General features: G+C 33.8%; 1 protein-coding gene across 1 annotated transcript in view; it reads left to right on the top strand.

Annotated features, from left to right (window-relative positions):
• PDS5B (PDS5 cohesin associated factor B) overlaps positions 1 to 23,234 on the top strand; it is a 154,548-nt gene that overhangs the window by 25,938 nt on the left and 105,376 nt on the right. The window contains exons 8-11 of the mRNA XM_044668269.1: positions 2,154 to 2,294; positions 8,000 to 8,115; positions 12,053 to 12,147; positions 18,065 to 18,210. Coding sequence (XP_044524204.1) covers positions 2,154 to 2,294; positions 8,000 to 8,115; positions 12,053 to 12,147; positions 18,065 to 18,210 — 498 coding nt within the window. The remainder of the gene's footprint in view (positions 1 to 2,153; positions 2,295 to 7,999; positions 8,116 to 12,052; positions 12,148 to 18,064; positions 18,211 to 23,234) is intronic.

The raw sequence follows: 23,234 nt of genomic DNA, 5'->3' as shown, positions 1-23,234 counted from the left end.
TATAATAGAAGAGCAGGCAATCCAGGTTGCTAATCTGAAGTGTCTTGAAGAGTTTCTAATGTCTCAAAATGGAAAGTTGAGAAGAGAAAACAAACAGCTCCAGCCTGAAAAGACCAGATTCCTATTTGCTCCCCTCAAAAAGGAATTGGCTGTCCATGTTGACTTTGTAGAAAAATCTGAATTAGGAGCCTGCCTCCCCCATCAGAGACTGTTTCAGTCTCCTCCACCTGGCCAGAGTTTGCCACAAATGCAGGGAAAGCCAAGGACATTCCTCTCCCCAACCTTCTTCCCTTGGGTTTTCCATCCCCAGAGTTCCTGCTTCTGGAGTTCCCCAAAGATATTCTGAAAGGATTTTTGAATAGCTAAATATAGAAGGTCACATGGAGCTAAGACAGTGGTAGTAGGGAGAGGAAATCATACAATAAACACAGCAAAAAAGGAAAACACTGAGCTCGGCATGGTCCTGGCTGTGTGAAGTATTGTCTGGTGGACCACTGGAAGAGAAGAACCCTAGCAGTGCCTTAGAGAACAGTCACTGTGAAACAAAGTCCCTTGATTAGTCCCTTAGTTGGGGGGCATCAGGTGGTAAGCACTAACCCTTATCTTGAAGGTGTCTCTCTCCTGAATCAAACCAAATGGTGACCTGTAATGACTTTTTTCAAGCAATAGTTATTTTTCTTCTCTTAACATCAAGGTTATGCTATATGTAGTAATTAATCTATAAAGTCATAAAGGATAATGCGAAACTGAATTAACACAAGATCATGTTTTCTTTCTATCATGCATCAAGTGTACACATTTTGTTATGCACAATTAATTCTTCTGAAGAGGCATGTCAGTTCCATCTCACGAAGTTGACACTCTGTCTGTATGCCACACTTTGCACTTCTTCTAAAGGGATGATAACTTCAAGACTATCAGGAGAAATGTTTAAATTTCCACTTCATTAAGAAAGGATCCAAGTTCTGCTTTAAAAAAAAATTGTCAGTTTACATAATTAATCATGTTGCGTCATAAGTTTTAACTTTGTTTGCTGTATTAAAATGTGCTACCCAAGGAATTTGAAAACTACCCAAGGAATTATCCCTTTTTTTGGGAATGGTTCATGAATAGCATTAAGTTGGCAGTGTTTGATTTTAAGAAATCAATAGAATAATTTTTTATTTAAAAAAAAAAGAATCAGAGGGCGTTGGTTCAGACCAAGATTGAACTTTTCAAACTTTGTTGGAATATAAACAGTCTGTTTTAGGGTAAAGTCTGATTGCTTCTTTCCTAGAGGGAACTTTCTAGCCTCCAGAACCTGATTTACTGCATGTAGGCAGTGTTGCTGCAGATTTGAGTATATTTTTAAAAAGAAATTATTGGTGCCAGATAATGTTAGAAGGAGAGTGAGAGGGGGAGAGAGCAGATTGATTGGGGCTTAGAAAAATTGATCTACTCTGGTTTTCTCTTTTGATTTTGTAATCATGACAAAATCTGGCATTTTTCATAGTTAACTGTAGTAGTGGTGAGGTGGCTGAGTAGTATGACTTCTTCCTAATTGGACATCTTTTGAAAACTAGAAATGAAATAGCAAGCTGCCCAAGTACATTTGAAATAAAAATTTCAGTTTTTCTTTTGAGGGAGATGGGTATATACACTGAAATAATACAAAACAACACAAAAGCATATTTAAAGAAGGTACAAAATATTTTGTGAGGTCAGATGGTATGGTATAAGGGAAAATTTACCAGAGATGAGGTTTCACTTGGGCATGAAACTGAGGAAGGGCATTCCAGACATGGGGAATATCCTGAGTAATGGTAATAGAGATATCATATTAAATTTGTGTGTATAGTGAATAGGAAGTACATCAGTTTCCTATTAGAATATAGAAGAGAAAGCAAGGAGAAGGAAATAACATGGGAATTGATTGTTAATAAATATATATTTATAAATTATATATACATTTTATATAAATATCTACATGAACATATCTGTATGTACATGTTGGTAAAGAATTTTAGTCATCTCTAGACTCTTTTTCAGAAGGTGCTTTGAAAACCTGTAAGTACTTATAAATTTTGAGTAGGATTTTGTAATAAAATACATATTTAGAAAAAGTAATTTCCTTTTGGCATTTGTAATGCTGACTTTTAAATTTTTCTTTCAAGTTCTTTAATCAGGTTCTTATGCTTGGAAAAACATCTATCAGTGATCTATCAGAGCACGTCTTTGACTTGATACTGGAACTCTACAATATCGACAGTCATTTGTTGCTATCTGTTTTACCACAGCTTGAATTTAAACTAAAGGTAACTATATTCTAAAAATTGTATTTGAATTAGTTAAAACAATATGTATTTGGTCCTTTTGAGTTTTTCTTATAAAAATGTCCTAATATTGAATACTTTTTTCTTTAGACTTAAATTTTATCGCAAATAGCTGATAAAATTATATTTTTTTGAAAGTTTCTTTAGATAAAACATCACTTTTATTTTGGGATATAATTACCCTTCACACTCCAACTAAACAAAAATCAAAATAATTATATGGACATTTCCTTGTAAGAAAGAAATTTAAGCAAAACTCAAGCCCAAGTAGTGGCTATATCTAAAAGCGATTGCAACATTTTGCACTTTATGAATACCCCAAACTCTTTTGAAAGAAAGCTAGTGGTGTTGAATGTTATGGTCAAGGAAGATCAGAATTGTGAAATGGCTATTAGATTTACCCATAAAACATACACTGGCAAACTTAGAATAGTTTCAGTGACTTGATGGGGGGGGAGGGAGGGGAGAAGGGATGGAAGGGTTTAAGAAATGAGTCCGAGTTGGGAAAATGGAAGTAAAAATACAAAAAAGGAGAAAAATCAAGTCAAGTCATAAACCTCATTTAAGAAATGGACTCCCCAAAACTAGCATAGCAAAATCAATGACTTTGATACAGCAGGAATTTTTTATACCAAATGAGAAGACTGAAAAAAAATAGAATAAAATAAAATACATAAAGTACAAATGATCTGGAAAATAGGTCAAGGAGAGAACATTTAAGAATCAGGAGGACTCTTAATGCCAAGAGATCACCCATACTCAAACAAAAACTGGATACTTTCTCAATAAATTATAAGTGAAAATTACCTAGATCTAGTAAAATCAAAGGTTCAAAAAGTAGACAGAAAAAATCTACTCATCTCCTTTTGAAAGAGACCTCAGAAGGAAAAGTCTCAAAAATGCCAAAACCTCAGTTCAGAGCTTATGTCTCTAATATTATAAGCCTCTAGAAAGAGAGTTCACGTACCAAAAAAACACAATCAGCATTGCAAAAGACATGTCAGCTAGTACTTTTAAGTGAGGTGATATCTTTTATTAAACTTTTTAAGTAGAATTTTATTTTGTATCATTCTCTTAATGACCTTATTTACCTTTGCATAGACATTCATTTACCCTCTTTTAGAATGTATTTCCTCCTCAAGTAGAGACTTCTGGAATCATAGCGTGCTTTTAATTGTTTCCTCCTACTAGAGATCTCTCCTGAGTTACCTCCTGCCTCTTAGTGGTCAGTTCTGACTTCTTCCTAATAGTTCTCTGCATATACTCATTCATATTTATGACTTCTAGTTCCCAGTGCTGCTTTCCTCTTGTAATAAATTAATATGTATTTATTTAGGCATATATTTTATCCCACCAATAAAAGGTAACCTCCTTGAAGAACCTAGCATAGCTGCATAGTATAAATTCTTAAAAAGTTGACTGTTGGTTATAAATGTGTTAGTTGAATAACCAGTACTGGTTTCAGAGGACAGGAGGTGAGACATACTTTGTTTTTGATAGAGAGAAACAGGTCTACAGGTGCCCAGTTATGCTTATGTCTCTGAAATTGGTTGCTGTCAATTATTTTTGTTTAAATGTTTTCCTTTGTCAGATAGTAGGATTCTTTCGGGTGACTTGGTTTAGGGTGTGGGAGGGACTGATATATTGGAAATTGAAGGAAAAACAAAAGATGGGATGGGAATAAGCATTTATATAAAACACAGTGATGGTGAACCTGTGGCATGGGTGCCAAAGATGCCATGTAGAGCACTCAATGTGGGCACCTCTCCAGTTCATTACTAGGAAGGCAAAGGGACTTGGACAGAGGTGCTCCCCTCTACCTCTCTAGTAAAGGCACTCATTGGAGGGGAGGGGCATGGCACATGGTCTCTGGTAGGGACCAATATGGCACTCAGTCTGGGGGCGAGGTGGGGTAGGGCCCAGTACTTTGTCTCTAAAAGGCTCACCATTACTGATATAGTGCCTGCTATATGGCAGATACAGTACTAAGTGTGTTTAGCAAATATTATCTCAATCCTGCTAGTAGCTCAGTGTTGGGTGCTGCGATTATCCTTATTTTACAGTTGATTAAACTGAGGCAAACAGAAGTTAAGTAACTTGCCTGGGATCATGGAGCTAGTAAGCATCTGAGGCAGGATTTGATTTCAGGTCTTGCTTACTCCAGACCCAGTTGCTTTGTGCACCCATCTGCTTCTTTAAGACATCAATAAAACAAGGAAAATAAAGCTTTGTAATTGTACCTTAAGGTCAGATGCTTCTTTCTTGACTAGAGAGTTCTTTGGATGATTTTTATCCCTAATTCCGTAGTTTTGCCATTAGCTTGAGTCTAGTAGAGTAGCAGAACTGATTGAAATGTGGCTGTAGCTTTGTGTGTACTCATTTCTTTGGTGAATCTATAACCACACTTTTCTGTGTAAACTCCACTAATGGACTCCATTCTAGGAGCATAGGGCCACAACCAGTAGGCAATGGGACACACAGTCGCTCAGGGTCACCCAGCTGGGGAGTGTCTGAGCCCGGACTTAAACCTAGGACCTTTCGTCTCTAGGCCTGGCTCTCAATCCACTGAGCTAGCCCAGCTGCCCCTACTTTGGGTTGCAGTTTCCTTAGCAGATGTAGTTTTTTTTTTTTTTTTTTTTTACAGGGTAGGGTTGCTAGCCCCACGCCCAACCCTCCTCCTTTTTTCATCCGGGCTAGGGACGTCCTTGGCCCAGGAGTGGTAAGGGTGGGCAGTAGGGGTCAAGTGACTTGCCCAGGGTCACACAGCTGGAAGTGTCCGAGGCCGGACTTGAACCTAGGACCTCCAGTCTCTAGGCCTGGCTCTCAATCCACTGAGCCACTCAGCTGCCCTCATCATAATATAGTACTATTCTTAATATGTACAGTGTTTTCCTGTTTCTGCTCATTTCACTGTGCATCAGTTTATGTAGGTCTTTCCAGAACCTGGGTCTTTGAAGACCAGTATTATTTTTAAAAAGTTTTTGTTACTTATATTTTTAAAATGGTTGTTATTTAGCAAAACAAACCAATGCATTGAATATGTTTGTCAGCTTCTACCTCATTTACACCTCTTGTGTACTACTCCTCTACCTGAAAGAAGGAAGATTTGCCTCAGCAATGAGTCAAATCAGTGGGGTCAATAAACATTTAATATTTCTTAGGAATCAAGATTGGTCAATGTATTGACTTGAATCCTGTTGGTTTTTGGGGCTATTTTACTTGAATGTTTTCACATATACGTTCTCTTGTGTTTTTTAACTGGAGGCAGCTAGGTGGCACAGTGAATGGAGCATCTGATCTGGAGTTAGAAAGACCCGAGTTTAAATGTGTCCATAGATACTTACTAGCTGTGAGACTGGGCAAATCGCTTGGCCTTTGTTTTCTTATCAGTGAACTAGAAAAGGAATGGCAAACCACTATAGTATCTCTGCCAAGAAAAACCCCAAATGGAGTCATAAAGAGTTGGACATGAATGAAATGACTGGACAACAAAAAGCATGCTTTTGAGTAGTCAAAGAGGAAAAGTTATATGCATATAAGAAAGTAATTGATAAATTAGAATATATTTTAAGATAATACCTCTTATTTATCAATTATTATTTACTTAAAACATCCCTTTCCTTTTTTTATAAAAACCCTTACCTTCTGTCTTAGAATAAAATTTTTTTCAAACCTTACCTTCCATCTTAGAATCAATACTATGTTGTTAGTTCCAAGGCAAAAGAGTGGTAAAAGCTAGACAATGGGGGTTAAGTGACTTGCTCAGGGTCACATAGCTAGGAAATGTCTGAGGTCATATTTGAACCTAGGACCTCCCATCTCTAAGCCTGGTTCTCAGTCCACTGAGCCACCCAGCTGCCCCCTATACACAAATTATTTGAGAATCTACCATAGGTTTAGTTGTAAAATACTTTTTAAGAAATGGAGAGCAACTGAAATAGGGGGAAGAATGTTAATATTCATGGCTTATGCCAATACAGTAAAAATGACAAAACTGCCAAAGTTAGGGTCCAGATATAATGCTTTATAAGACTACCAAAGAGGTATTTAATAGAACTACTTAAAATAATAATAAGGGATGGTTAAGCAGCTTAATGGATAAGAGAGCCAGACTTAGAGATGTGACTTCAGATACTTCCTCTCTGTATGACTCTGGGCAAGTCACTAATCCCAGTTGGCTAACTCTTTGCTGCTCTAAAGCCTTGGAACCAATAGTTAGTATTGATTCCTAGTCTGAAAGTAAGGGTCTAAAATAATAAAAGTCTTCATATTAATGCCAATTTTATATTTCTTTTCTTTTTAAAACCCTTAACTTCCATCGTAGAATCAATACTATGTATTGTTTCCAAGGCAGAAGAGTGATAAGGGCTAGGCAATGGGAGTTAAGTGACTTACCCAGGTAACATAGCCAGGAAGTCTCTGAAGCTAGATTTGAACCTAGGACCTCCTGTCCCTGGTCTGGATCTCAATCCATTGAGCCACCCAGCTGCCCCCTTAATGCCAATTTTATAACTATTACTAAAGATTTCTTCTCTTTAAGAATATTTTTTCCCCTCAACCCTGCTGCTCACTGGAGATTTTGTAAAGGGTAAAATTTTCTCCCTATGAACATTCAGAAGACCAATTTAAATAACAACAAAAAATGTTTCTCAATGATTTTCTCAAATAAGCACATGGAATGCTTGGAAGACTACAATATGCTTTACTTCTTTCCAGTGATTAAATCTAGAATCATGACAACACAGACACTTGCTTTGTGTGCATTAAAGACTTTTTCACTTTGTTTTACTTAAATATTATCCAGAAAAGAAATTTTTAGTTAGGTATACAACTTAGAAATCTCTAACATTGGGAATCTTAACACAAGTCTGTAGATCTATGCCTAAACTTAAAAAAAAAAGGGAGAATTTAATGTAGTCCTTATTTCAAAAAGACAAGACAAAACATTTCAAGATTCTGTGGTCAAGAAGTAAGATAGAAACTTATAATTACTGAAAGGAAGAACATTTATTAAGCACTTAATGTATGTCGGAAATTGTACTAAATGCTTTACAGATATTTTATTTGATTCCCCCTAACAACCATGTGAGGCAGATACTATTAATATCTCCATTTTACAGTTGAGAAAACTGAAGCAAATGACTTTCCTTAGGTTATATAGTTATTAGATATATTTGAAGCAAGATTGAACTGAAGTCTTCCTGACTTTAGGGCTGCACCCTAACCTGCTTTTAGGTGGCTTAAAGGTAGCAGAAAAGTATGTTCTCTTTGTACATATGAGCTAGTAGTTGGCTACTTTATTACCTCTTAGAAAAATAACTGATTTAGAAATGGATTACTTTTTTAGTTCATATCTTCAGGTAAGTTTAGATCAGTGATTCCCAAAGTGGGCGCCAACCCCACCTGGTGGTTGCTGCAGTGATCCTGGGGGGGGCTGATGGCCACAGGTACATTTCGGGGCGGTGAATAACTGTAGGGGGGGGTGATAGTATGTGACAGGGGTGCTAAGTAATATTTTTTCTGAAAAGGGGGTGATAGACCAAAAATGTTTGGGAATCACTGTTTTAGATTCTTTATCCCATTTTATTATGTAGTCTGCTCATTCAGACTTTCATTTTTCTGATGTATATATTGGTATAAACATGTTACTTCAAATAATTTTTAGCTTTTACACGTCTATTTTCCAGAGCAATGACAATGAAGAACGCCTACAAGTTGTTAAACTCCTAGCAAAAATGTTTGGGGCAAAGGATTCAGAATTGGCATCTCAAAATAAACCACTTTGGCAGTGCTATTTGGGAAGGTATGCACTATTTGAGTTCCCTTTACGTAAAGGAAAATGTTGAAGTATGCTAAGAATTCATGCATCTTTCCTTTTAAATAGTATCAAGGTCTAAGTCTTAGTTCTTCATATATAGCATGAGACTATAATGATGATCAGTATCTCATATGCGATTCTTAAGAGATGACTATAATCAGCAGCTTTTTACCTATTTCCTTTAATTCGACTTTAGAGGTAGACTTCATACATAGCCAGTAGATAATGTGCCATAATTTAGGTGTTTTTTCCTTCACATTTATAAAACTATGCAAATATCTTGTGAATATTTAGGGCAGTGTTGGCAAACCTTTTAGAGATTATGTGCCCAAACCAAACTCATGCTGTCTTTAGATTAATATCCACATTACCCCAGACAGGGGAGGGAGGAAGTGCTCTCATTGGGCTGCTGAACAGAGGGATAGGGCATGTGAAAAATGTCCTCAGACATGGTGGAGAGGGGGAACAGAGCAGCCTCACCTGTGCCATGGGTTTGCCAACACGAATTTAGGGTATCGTGGACAGATAATTTATATGAAGGTTGTATTAAATATTTCATTTTAATATATTTCAACTTTCTGATTAGTGATGATGGCTAAAATTGGTATGTTTCATGCAACAGACTTTGAAGTGAAGTATAAAGGCAATTAAATGAAAGGACTATTTCAGTTTTACTGTAAGTTGCAACTGTAAAAAAATATAAAAAGTAGTTTTGGGGGCAGCTGGATAGCTCAGTGGATTTGAGAGTCTGGCCTAGAGATGGGAGGTCCTAGGTTCAAATCTGACCTCAGACACTTCCCAGCTGTGTGACCCTGGGCAAGTCACTTGACCCCCATTGCCCACCCATACCACTCTTCCACCAAGGAACCAATACACAGAAGTTAAGGGTTTAAAAACAAAAACAAAAAACTAGTTTTGTATAGAAGTCTTTATGCCTTACTTTTCCCATCTGTCACATATAATTTCCAAAGATCTTGGATCTAAAACTGAAACTCTTTATTATTTTCTGATTTATGCTATGTACAGAAATTTAACATTATGGCACATCAGGAGGATTGCCAACTTTTCACATTTTGTCCACTAAAAAAGATTTTAAAATTACTTTAAACAGAGTAGAATAGAGACATCTAGGTAGCTTAATGACTTGAGAACCAGGCCTAGAGATAGGAGGGTCTGAATTTAGATTTGGCCCCAGACCTGTGATCCTGGGCAAATTACTTAATCCCAGTTGTCTATTTGTCTTTACCACTCTTCTATGTTGGTCCCAATACTTACTATTGATTCCAAAATGGAAGGTAAGGATTTAAAAAAAAAAAAAAAGAAAAAAGGTTAAAACTTTTTGAAATAGTGTAGCAAAATATTCTCATCCTTAGTTAATGCTTTAAAAGTGGTTTATTAGACAATAATAATAAACAATAATATGAACAATGACATTAAAGTCAATTAGAAATTTCGCTATATAAAATTTTAACTTTTCATTTTTTTCTCTAAATATCTTGATTCTTTGTCTATTCATTCCTTTTCACTTTTCTAATATGTACTCTGTTCTTTTGGCTTTGGTTTTTTTCTTGCTTTGTATTGTTTCTTGACAGTCTGTGTTTCTATCCTTTGGGTTATATTCCATTTTATTACAATAGTAGTACCATATTTTACTTTATCTCATTTTGGAAATTTCATAGTTCTTTTGATTCCCTTGCTTAATTGGAACAAAAAAGAACCTTTAGTTCAAAACAATAAACAATCCTAAAGTAATTTCTTTGCTTTTGGAATGCAGTAAGAATCTACAGTACAGCTCAGATCAACAGTATTCTGCAAAAGAATCTACTTGGATTTTGTTAGTAAAGGTAGTTCAATTTCAGAGTATCCATGAATAATAATTCACATGTGGACAATGAAAATTTCTTGACTTTAGGATCCGTTGTTATTTGTTAAGAATTATACAAGGTTTAACATTTAGAGCTTGATATAGTAAAAATATTTATCAAAATATTTAGGTAATAGCCATTTATTTTTTAATTAAACATTTTGATTTGATTGTAGAGTATATGTTTTTTTAGTATTGGTAATGCAGATTTTTGGACTAAATGGTTCCTTTCATCTTAAATTTCTTAATTGATATCTGTTTTCTCAGTGCTAAAACTTTAGCCTATTTCTTTAATGGAATTTAAAAATTATTTGCAATGTAATACAATATAAATTTGGTTGAAGTAACTACTCTCGCTATGTGAACTTAAGCAAATACCCAATGTAAAGAAAGATATGCATTGCTTTGAAAAGATTAGTCAATGACTTATAGAACCACTGATCCAATGAAAATCCTAAAATAAAATTAAGTAGTTTATGTAATAAAATTAAACTGTGAAACATTTTAATGTTTTGAAATAAAACCATACTTTAAAATTACATTAGCTTTTAATGCTAGTTCTCAAGAAATATATTAATTTGTACTTTAAGAAGCTTTTGGAAAATTTATTAAATTATATTTTGTTTTAATTTATTTGTGTATTAACTATGTAGTTATGCACAGGTACTTTTTAGATATGAGTATTTTGCTACAATTACTTGCACTGGATTTGACATTTTTATTATCATCTTGTAAACTGGGAAATTGAAGGTGTAAAAGAGGAATTTAGTATTGTTTAATTTGTTATGGCAAAGCTTATATGGAACTGTGGTCTAAAATTCAAATTTGAGGCTCCTACTTATTGTATGCTAAATCTCATAAATTGATGTAAATAGATATCTGTGTTTAAATTTGGTGCTTTATCATTGAACATTTTTTTTTAACTTTTATGTTCTTTTCTGTATATATGGAATGTTTAAAGGCATTAAGACACAGGATATAAAGAATATCAAAATTAGGAAGAACTAGTTTTACATGATCTTTGTGGGTATTTTCAACTCACTTTGGGGCTCACTGCCCCAAACATATAATGTTACAAATGAATTGTGCTAATTTTTGTCAGTGATGAAGAAAATTTCCATAACTGCAATACTTGGATTGATGAAATCACTTGAGTTAGACCAAAAAAAAAAATTTGGAAGAAAGGTTAGGAAAAGGTTTCAGGAATTGTCTCAGAATTATGATCTTTGAAATGATTATGAAATACTATTCAAATTTAAATATTCAGTTTTTGATGCTTCTAAAATTTTATTCAGATTAGTAAAAATTTTCACATCTTGATGAAAATTATTATTAAATTGGTTTAATGAGTGTCAATTTATAAAACAACACTTGATTGGTTACAAAGCACTTTAGTTAAGGAAACAGTCTCCAAGACATTAAGGAACTTGATCAAGGTTACTAGCATCTAGTGAATTGGCAGAAAAGGAACCAAAAACCAATCCTTAAATTTTGGTTTTCTTTCTACTGAACTATGCTGCTATATTAGTTTTTTTTTAAAGGAAAGCCAATTTTATATGAATTATTTTGTTTTAACTTAGAGATTTCTAACATTTTGTTGCAAAGTAAAATCAAGTACAGTTTTCCTGTTGATTTAAGAATTATGTTTATTTTCACCATGTTCTTAATAAAATTGGCCTTACATAGTTTTATATTTAAACTATTTTAATTTTGTTGCTTTAGTGCTCTACATTTTGCTCCTTTCCAAAAACCACCTCTCCCTAAACGGTGATTCTTCTATAAAAGTTTCCTTGGTTTTGTAAAAAAGAGAAAAAAGAGGCATTTTTATCTGAAAAGTGATTATTTCCTCACAACATTCAAATGCAAACAAAATCAACAGACTTGACCAAATTTTTTAGAATCTTTGATTCAAGAAAATAGAAATTTAATAGTTCTAAACTACATATTTTGTGAAAGTATCTTTGCTTAAATTAAATAATACATGTCTTTGGTATAAGAATTTAGTTAATATTAATTTGACTGTTTTAAATATGCTTTTTCTTTTTCCATTTTTAATAGGTTTAATGATATCCATGTACCTATACGACTTGAATGTGTGAAATTTGCTAGTCATTGCCTTATGAACCATCCTGATTTGGCAAAGGATTTGACAGGTACTAAGGAATTTTTTAAAGTAAAATTATTCACTAAAATGATGAATAGCTCATTTCCTATTTTAACATATATTGGAGACTTTCAGCAGGTAAATTTCATTTTTTCCCATTTTGGTAAAGCTACACTTTTAAAAAAAATCATTAATGAAACTAGCTTTTTTTTTTTTTTTTTTTTTTTTGCATGCTAAAATACCTTTATAAAAGGATTTTGAAAACATCCCAAGAAACTAAAAATTTTTGGTATGGCAAAGATTTAGGATTTCTTGGGCCTTGAGTAGATTCAACAGTGAATTATTGATCATTTCAAAAGAATTTTCTTTTACAAATTGGCCCAATTTTTTAGAAAATAATTATCATTCCTAACATCTTTATGGGAATATAGAAATTCAGAACTTGATAAATGTATTTTATATTTAAGCAGCATAAGAAGTTTATAGCTGAAGTAAAATGATATTTATAATTTCGACTTTTAAAGTAAACCTAATTATAATGACCAAACTTAATGGGGAGTTTTTTAGGAAATTTAGGGAAAGTAGTTGAAATTAAAGGTCATATTATCCCCCCCAATAGAGCTGAAACCCAAAATGTTTAAAGTAATTTTGCATATAGTTTATTCGTTCTGTTTTATTCTTCAGTAAAAATGTTTTAAATCCATAAAAAAAAATAATAGAATAATTTTAGTCTCTTCATGGAACTTTAACCTTGTATTTTCTTGCATTTCTGTTTTTGTCTGTTTTTTCAAAGTACTTAGAACATTTTACTAATTTTCTTAGGGACATTCAGATCTTCATTGCTATTTAATAACTATATGACTGAGCATATCACTAACAAAATTGAATTTACTAGTCACAGAAAAGGAAATTCTCCTTTCCTCCCAGAATATAAGTTATAGTTAAGTTTGGGATACACATGTAAGTATACAAGATGGTAAACATAAAGTAAGATGAAAAGCTATCAGAAGAGGAAAACTTTGCCAAAAATGGTTTCTTGAGAGGAATGGCTTAGTTTACTTTGCTTCTACATTTAAAACACTTTGTTAACTTTAAAGCACTATGTAAACAATAGCTATTATTAATGATGTCTGAAGTTAACAGGCTCTGACTGCTTCCATGGTGGCTACCTCTGTTCTTTGTGCATATAATATGAACTCAAGGTATTTGTCCAAGGGATATCATTCTAGGCCTCTTTGGAGATTTTGTTGGTTTTTCAGAGATGATCTTGAGCAAGTTCACGTCTTTGGACCTTTTAAAGTTAAAATCAGTTAGAGTTTCAGTGTCCTGTATAGGATGAAGGGATTAGACTGATGGACTCTTAAGATTCCTTTCAGCTCTAAATTCTATAGTTCTATGAGATTTGATAGTTATATTTAAGATTGTAAAGTGTTGGAAGACCTACAAAAGCTAATAAATTATTCAGTTCTCTGTTTTCCTGGACAGCTTTTCACCTCAGTTCAGGATCCTAATGGCTGTTATCTCTCAAGCCCTAGGACATTTCTCCTTCCCAAATCTTTGTTCTACTTAGTTCTCAAGCCCTGCACTTATGTTCTACACCATCTACACAGAGAGATGATCAAATCTTTGGCCTAAACATTACCCACAAGTAAGATACTTCCATGGTTATGAACATTGAAATCCTTTGTTCTGATGATAATCTTTTATCATTCTGTCTTTCCCAGTGAATTATGCCTTCTAATTCTTTCCAGTTTTCTTGTACTTTATTCTTCTTCACTCTACACTTCAGGTCTACTGACCTATTTGCTTTTCCCAGCATCTGGTACTCCTTTTCCTCTGTGCCTCTGTCCTCTTTGTCTGGAGTACTTTCCCACTGTACCTCTGTCCCTTAGGTTTCTTGGATTCCTTCCATATTGTCTAAATCATACCTTCTGAAGGAATTCTTTCTCCATCTATTCTCCAGTCTATCCCCAACCCCATCCAATAGTACCTTCCTGATAAGTTAACCTTTCATCCAATCTTTATATATCTTGTATATACATAGTTATTTATATTTTGTCTCCTTGAGAGAGGAGATTTGAGCTCCTTAGGGTATGAATATTGTTTTTACTTTTCTTTGAATCCCCACAGTACCTGGTACATAGTAGTTGTTTAGTTCTTCAGTTGTGTCTGACTCTTTGTGATCTTATGAACCATAGCTATCTATCAAATTTCTGTTGCAAGGAACAGTTTGCCATTTCCTTTTTCAGTAGATCCAGTGGATTCTTTTGTTAGGCAATCAGAAGTGATTTATGCAGGGTCACACAGTGAGAAAGTGTCGGATGCTGGATTTGAACTCAGATCTTCCTGACAGTAGGTCTAGCTCTCTATCCACTGAGCAACATAGCTGCCTCCTCTGGTCACAAGTAAACTCTTTTATACGTATTACACACATAACAAATGATTTTTTACTGACTGGACTACTTCAGACATTTATTAAGTTATTTCTGTATGCAGTGCACTATCTTAGGCATTTAGAATACAAAGAAAGAAACAACAATAGTCTCTTCCCTACAGGAAATTACATTCTACTGGAGTGATACAACATATACAGAAATTGCCATAGTAATTTATAGATATTTATAGACAGTGAGATCTAGGAATGATTCACTCAGGAATGGTAGTATTTGAGTTGAACTGTGACAAATGAATTTATTATTTTTTGATTAAAAAAAAACACCCCCAAAATGATCCTTATCTTATATCTTAGAATCAGTTGATTCTTAAGTAGAAGAGTGCTAGGCAAGGGCTAGGCAGGGTGGGTTAAGTGGCTTGTTCAGAGTCACATAGCTAGGAAGTACCTGAGGCCAGATTTGGACATTTGATCTCCTGGCCCCAAATATGGCTCTCATTCCACTCAGTCACCTACTTGCCCCTGAAAAAATGATAGCTTCTCCACAGTGAGTAGTTTTTCATCAAGGTTTTGTTGATTGAAAAAAAATGCCTTATTTCAAAGATTTGTAATTTTACTTCTAGTCATGGAAATGGCCAGTAGTTTCCATTTTTATCACTTCTTTATATGCTAGGATTAGATAAGTAATGACTTACAATGTTATGGTATAGTTTATTACTTACTACATTTGGATTGTTCTTGAGCCAGAGAGTAAAAATGGCTTAAATGTTGCTAGGTGTAGGAGAACTTGCATGTTATCTGTTGACTATTGTTTGTGAATGGGTTTCCTAGCCCCAATTCTGCTTAAGGACTAGTTGAAAGTCTTAAAATGGCTACTCTGAAAGATTATGTACTAATGCAAAAGATCAATGTCAGTGGAGGGAGATGTTGGTAAAATTACCTTTGAAATAGGGAATTTTCTCATTCAACAAGACTGCTATAATAAATTGTTTACTGTGTATAAGCTACCTATTAGTAGTAATTTAGTGAATAATTCTAATTTTGTTGATAGAGCCTAACATTCTGTCAGCTGATGGACATTTTAATAATACTGTAATTATTTTGATCTCTTTATTCTGTATTTCAGTGTTATTGTCACTTATGGACATATAAACTAAAGACCTTAAAGGGATTGTGGATATTACTTAGCATAACCCTTTAATTTTACAAATGAAGAAATTGAGGCCGAGTTTAAAAATTTGAGCAAAATCACTCAGTTAATAAAATGGCAGAGCTATCTTATAGATTCATTGATTTCCTCCCTCCCCCTTTACCACCCCAACTACATTGCTATCATAAAACTGTCTTCTTGGCTCTTGGTTTTCTAAATAGAAGCATATGTTCATTTTCATGGTTGGCTGAATGAGAGCAATAAATCTTAGAATACCAATGAACTGAATAATATAAAATTTCTTTAGAGTCTTCATTTAGCTTGTCTTTGACCATTTTTGTTTTAGTTTTAGCTTTTTTTACACAAAGATTTTCCTCTTTTATTTTTATTATGCTTTCAAAACTCTCTAGTCAGTGCTGTTAATCATGTCATGTTTTTTCATTAGAAATAAAATCCTTGCGGTGTAATTTTTTAGTATCTAATATTTTCTAGTTTCTCTTTTTCATTTTTCTCTTTTTTCCCCAATATTCTTTAAAATTTGGAGTTTCTTTTTTTTCTTTACCTCTCATTCTTTCCTAGAACTGTCAGCATTTAATCATTTTAAATTTTCATGGATAGTTTTTTCTGTTTCTTTTACTAATAATGATTTATCCTCTTTTTTGAGTATCTCTTAAACTAAATTTATTGATTTTTCCATGCTCTTAGATGAATTAAAACCTAAAAGCAAAATATTCAATAGGTTGTTCCTTCCCCTGGTATATAAATGTCAGCCTTTCATGAATTCTTTTTTTTTTTTTTTTTTTTTTGTTTTTGTTTTTGTTTTTTGACACTTGGTTTCAAGGTTTGGTGCTTTTTGTTTTGGAGACATAGTAACCTAATTTGTATTCTTCAAACTTTTCTAGAAGCTTCTTAAATGCAAATGATTCTTATTGGTAAAGTCTTTTCATTAGCTCTTATTGTAGTAACTGAATTTCTTTTCTACTGTTTATTTCTTGTAATAGTGATTTAAATGATCTAACTATAATTTTCCCCATTGAATCAAACTATTAGCTTTTCCTCTCCATAATCAGATTTAAACATGAAGTATTTTTCTTTTCATTATTCATTCATATCATGGTTAACCTGTGAATACAAATTCAAATTAATATATATAAACCTCAAACTGCCTAATGTTAAATCAAGGTATAAAGATCAAGACTGTGATGGTATAGGACTACTCTATAGTCCATAAAGTGTTGTGGAAATCAGCAAGAAGGACTTGATTAACATATTAGGGTGAGAAAAGCTGTCTTTCTGGCAGTTGGCCATGATATTGGAAAGTAGGGCAATTCAGCTCTGATAATTGTTAGTAAGAAGCAGAAGAGAAAAGGCAAAATGAGTGAAGTTTCGAACAAAGTTGCAAGAAGTTGTTGAGTTGCAAAAATGTGGAACTACTATATCATATGGTCTTTTTAAAGAATTGTGGCTGTAAAGAAGATTAGACTGTAGCTGAATACTGTTGAAGAGCCAAGAGAAAGATATTTTAGGATTGAAGAGAATAAAGTATCATTATAAGGCAAATGGGAAGGAGTTATTGACAAGGGATGACAAATTAGAGAGGGTGATAGCTGGAACAAAGAAGACAAAACTTGGATTCAAGGATACGTAGAGAGGGAGATTAGTCCTAGAAAAATCTTGTTGTGCCTAGAAAAACAGAAGATTGAATCATGCTGAGAACTTTTGAAGCCTGAATAAAAGATTTGAAGGATCCACTGTGGAATGAGTTCAATATTTTTGTTGAAGACTCTCATTTGCAGCATTTGTGAATGTCTAGTTTTTTTAAGAACTCAAAATATCACTGCTGAATTGTTTTATCTACTAATTTAAATGACCTATTTCTATTTTTTTGTATTAAGTTCAACTCATCCTTGACTTTAAGACCTGCAGTAATATCAATTCATATTCGCTAAATCAGTTTCATCTTTCCCTGACACTTTCATTTTTTTTCAGTTAAGTTCTTTTCATCTTCCATCTCCTCTAAATTTAACTGTACTTTCTCCTAAATATTGATCCTTTCATAAAACTTTCATTAAGAGGCCATAAAGAAAATATTCTGATCTTTCCTTGAAAGTACAAATGTACTTTAATATTATAATGCATTCTAACCCTCTTTCTACCCCTCACCCCCCAATCCATTAAAAAAAACTTACTTTCACTTTTATGTGTTAGCAGAGGTCAGGAAATAACTGTTAAAAAAAATTCTACCACCTATGTCCATTAAATTAATATAAATAAAAAAAATTCTTTCAGACTCTGGTGACAGTTTTCTTTAAATTTTACAAATTCCTTTTCTCTTTTTGAAGGCATGTTTTTCACTACTTATGTAACTTCTTAAAAGAGTTTAAACTATAAAATTATTCTCATTATAAAATTTTTTTCTTTCAGAATATCTTAAAGTGAGATCACATGATCCTGAAGAAGCCATTAGACATGATGTTATTGTATCTATAGTTACAGCAGCTAAAAAAGATATTCTCCTTGTTAATGATCACTTACTTAATTTTGTGAGAGAGCGAACATTAGACAAACGGGTAAGTGGTCATGATAATACTTTGATAAGCTTGGTAATGCATTTACTGGAGAAATAGGGATAGGAATTGCAACTATGATTTTACATACAGGGAACTTCCTACATTTATAGAGGTCCAAATTTCTTCTGTAACTTAAAAGTTTTAGGAGTTGCCTATAGCATGGAGATGGGGACTACGTTTGTATTAGAGACTTGGTTTTCCTCGATTTAAGGCAGATTATCTTTCTATATGGGACTACTGTGCTAACTTTTTAATGACATTTTAATATTTTTAGTGACATTCTCAAAACATGGAACATTATGTCTCATTTCTTTAATATCTTAATGTTAAAATTAGAAATGAAACTGTTTATAATAGTGGTAAATTCAGGAACTTAAACTCTTCTCTCGTCTCTATGCTTTTTACTCTGTTTGGTGAGCATAATTTTCATCATTTTAAAAGGACCTTTGGGGCTCCTCTTATTGCATTCATTTATCATCCTTTTTCAGTGTTGTTACCAATATCCATGTTAATTCATTGAGATCAATATATGTTTTAATGTAGTAATTGTAGTATCATTACCTTGCATTTATATCCAGTAAAAAAATCCTACCCTACCAGAGAAACATGACTAATTTTGGCTTTCAGTCTCTTGCTTGGAATGTTTTTTCTTGGAATGGCATATGTGTTCTAATCTAGCACTGAATTATCTTTCTTAAGTCAACTGGCACTTAACTGAGTACTTACCCCATATTAAGGACTTAATCAATGCTTGTTTACTTGTTGCCTCTGTACCATTGGCATGTGGTTGCTTCCAAGTGACCTTTCTACCCTGAGTAACATGGATTACTAGTCTATTATTGTTTTAAATTTATTTGATGAGTAATTGGGTTTAGCGATGTACTCAGCAAGCAGTTAAGGAACAACCATTAAAATAATGCACCAAATTTAGGTAGCATCTTTGGCTATGTATATAAGTAGTTAATATTCAGAACATAATCTTCATTCCAATTGTGTCAATATATAAATTTTCTAGTTTTTTTTAGACTTTGGCAATATGGGATATTATAATATAATATATATTTATATAATATAATAATATAACAGGGATAACAGTATCAATGAAATCCAAAGAAAATCTTCAAACCAATTCTGTAGTAATTTCAGCCATTATATCTTCATTGTGCATTTTCGCCAAATCAGTTGATAAACATTTATTAAGCCTATGTTGTACTGGGCACTGTTTTTAAACACTGAGGTTTGAGAAAGGGGCAAAATACAGTCCTTATTGTTCAAGAGTTTACAGTCTAATCAGGGTGACAACATGTAAACAAATATACACAAAATCAATTACATATAGAATAAATAGGGCAAAAATAATTGAGTTTAGAGGAGTTCTGGAAAAGTTCCAATAGAAGGCAATATTTTAGTTGGAATGTAAAGGAATGTAAAAAGATTTATTTTGGATATGACCTACTAGTCACTTAGTTTAAGATTTCTGAAAGGGAGTTGGAAAGATTAGATTGGAGTTCAGCAGAGAGATTAGGGCAGAAAAAGTAGATTTGACAATTGTTAGTCTGGAGATGGTAACTAAATACATAGGAGCTGATGAGATCACCAAGTGAAGCAATATATATAGAGAAAAGGGCCCAGGTTAGAACCATAAGGGACACCTACAGTTATTGGACTTATTTTGGATGAGCATCCAGCAAAGGCAACAGAGAAGGAATTATCAGATAGGTAGGAGAAGAACCAAGAGAGAGTGGTTTCTTGAAAACCTGAGAGAGAAGAGAATGTCAGGGAGAAGAAAGTGATCAGTGGTGTCAAAAGCTGCACAGAAGTCAAGGAAAATTTTGATTGAGAAAAGGTTGTTGAATTTGGCAACTAAGATATCCTGATGATTTAGGGAGAGCGGTTTTAAGTGTAATGATGATGCTGGTTAAAATGCAGAAGGAGAGAGGAAGAACAATAATGGGAAGAAATGGAGACTTTTTACATCATAAAATGTAGAAGATTAAAAATCATGGGGACCTTAAAGGTCACTTGCCTGCCCTCTGTTCCTATTCTATCTTCATCATTTTACAAATGAGAATGAATCTCAGAACAGTTGTGAATTACTCAGGGTTACACAGCTAGATAATAATGGTAGGTGCTTTAAAGATTAACAAATTATTTCAAAATATTTCTTCAAGGTGAATAGTAAAAGTACTTTCTTAGATGGAGTATCTGAGACTCTAAAGAAGCTTGTATTTGAAGTGAGATTTGAATGTAACCCACGGTTCAGTACTTCTTCCACTTTACTATGTAGCTTCCCTTGTTTAATATTAATAAATGGCAGACATGGGCCAGCTCCCAGGTCTTTGAATTGCTCCTTCTTCCTTCCACAAGTCAAACTACCACCACCTCTTCTCAGACCCTGATGGATACCACCCAGGATCTTGAATACCTAACAGCACTGGGAATAGCATTGTGCCCAGTCCTCCACTTCCAGATTTCTCAGCCCTCACAGCCATTATTGAGAGAAGAAATCACTGTAGAGAGAGGGCCTACCTTCTTCATGACCAGCAAGAACAACTGCTGGCCAGCTGCTGTCACCAGTCAGGTATAAGAACTCTGATTGACAGCACTTCCCAGGCGACCAATCCTGTTTCCAGATCAGCACTCACAGTTCTTGTCCAAGATAGCAACTTCTGTGATGAAGGGGCAACCGTCCCTACCAACTACAACCCAGAGAGCAGGGTAGATAACTTTACTGAAGCAATAAGGCAGCCTGCATGAGAAACAGGAGTCAAACCACCCACTTCGGCTACCAGCTTTCCTCAGACCTTGATAAAGACAGTTCAGAATCCTGAAACCAAGTCTTGGCAATAACAGTGCTTATAGCCTAGTGCAACTACCCATCATCCTAGGAATCAATGCTTGTGGAGATAGTCTAACAACAATTACTCCTGCTCTACCATAGCTAATGAAGAAGAGTAAAAGAAAGTTCTTACCACCCAAATCCTTGGCTTGACAAAATGATGTGATTTTCTTTTTCCCCAGTGGAAGTGATATTAAAGAAGAGGAATTACCTTATTCTTTGCTGTTGCATTCTACTTTCCCGTCTGACTGAGCTGAAATTTTCTATATTCACTACTCTCCAATTAGAATGTGAACTCTTTGGGATCAAAGAGGGTTGTTTTTTTTTTAATAGTTCTCTTTATGTGTTGAGTACTTAGCACTGTGTTTTATAAATAGTAGGTGTTTAAGGAATTCTTTATTCATTTTTTTTTTTTTACCAAAAAAGTCATTTAGGTTTTCTAACTAATGATTTAAGAAGTCACTGTAACTCCTTGGAGGTAAGAATATTAGATCTTTAATCTGGGTGAGACAATTAGCTTAGCCAAATTCTTTTTTTATAAATGGTATCTTGGGGATTTCTTTCATTATTTACCTCAAATTGGTAGTAGTTTCATGAAAGTTTTAAGAACTTTATTATTTTTCTGTTGATTAATAATGCATCAAACAAGCATTTAAGTATCTACTATGTGCCAGACCATGAAACTAGGCTTTGGAGATAGAAAGATACAAAGAATTATTCCTGACTTAATGGAGCTCACATTCTAAGGAGAAAGAACCTTTTCATGTATAACTAAATACAAATTACAGACAGAATAATCACAAGATAATTTTGGGGTACATGAGTTAACTTCAAATAGTCAATTTCCTGATGACCCTAAGCAAAAAGACCACTATGAAGGTAATTATAGGTTATGTACCATATGCTAAAGAGAACAGATCAACACATTTTGTGAAGAATGTGGCAAGAATCTTCTAAGTTTTCATATAAATTATGTTTTGTTGTCTTCACTGCAATTGTGTTCATAGAAGATGATGAAAAATTTGTTGTAATACGTGGCTCAGCATTAAGAAATTCAAGAAACCCAACCCTTCTAATTTACTTCAGATCTTTATATCTGTCACAAAAAGAATTAGAAGACACTGGACATGGTGAGCTCTGAACAAGATAAAAAGGATGAAATTGAAATTTCTGGTTCCTCATGTGGGAGTTATCAAAATCGCTTCACAGTATGTTAACAACAGTGTTGATAATAATGAATAACTTTTATGTAGTGCTTTAAGGTTTACAAAGCACTTTTAAAATCTTTTATTATTTTTTATCCCCACAACAACTTCAGGTGTTATTATTTCCTATTTTACAGATGAGGAAAATGAAGCAACCAGACACTGACTTGCTTAGGATCACACAGCTACTAAGTGTCTGTGTCCATATTTGAGTTCAGATCTTCTTTACTCCAGGTTCAGTGTTCCATCTGTGTACCACTTAGCTATCAGATCACTATAATCAGATTACCAACTTATTAATATAAATAACAAATTCAATCACAAAATTAGAAGACTCAAAATGAAAAGATATGATACTGAGATCTATCTCTCTCACTTTTTCTGGCTATGTTTCTATCTCTCTGTCCCCATACTGTTATTTTTAAAAATGATAAAGACTGATATTATGAGGAAAACTAATATTTTATTTAGGCCCATGTTGATAGAATAAAATCGGACCATGTGCCTGGCTAAGATCTGTTCAAACTGCCCGCCAGTCCATACCTTCTATTTCCTTTGGCTGCTTCGTACAAAAGAGAGAGCACCCAGTGATCCCCAGGTTTTTATATCGTCCTCTTATGTCATCACACTTCCTATCTGCCTCCATTTTACAAGAGGAATCATGGGAAATGTAGTTTCCAAAGTCCCCTAAACATCCACAGGAAGTTTGTCATATATCTACATATCTTGAGGCTCAAATGAGCCTCTAAAACATCTAAATGGAACCCCAGAACTTATTTAAATAACACAGTACTCCACTCTGTTTTAGAATCAATAGTGTGTATGGATTCCAAGACTGAAGAGCTATGAGGACTAGGCAGTGTTACTTAAGTGGATACTGAGATATATTTCCAAAGCTTCAACCAGAACTAGTTTTTAAATATCTATTGATACAAAAAATTGGAAACATATGAAGAAAAAACTAAGATTCTTTTCACTTC

The sequence above is a fragment of the Gracilinanus agilis genome, chromosome 3 (genome assembly GCF_016433145.1).
Source record: "Gracilinanus agilis isolate LMUSP501 chromosome 3, AgileGrace, whole genome shotgun sequence".
NCBI classification, from domain to species: Eukaryota; Metazoa; Chordata; class Mammalia; order Didelphimorphia; family Didelphidae; genus Gracilinanus; species Gracilinanus agilis.
The sequence above is the reverse complement of the archived record's forward strand: the minus strand, read 5'-3'. Positions and strand labels throughout refer to the sequence as shown.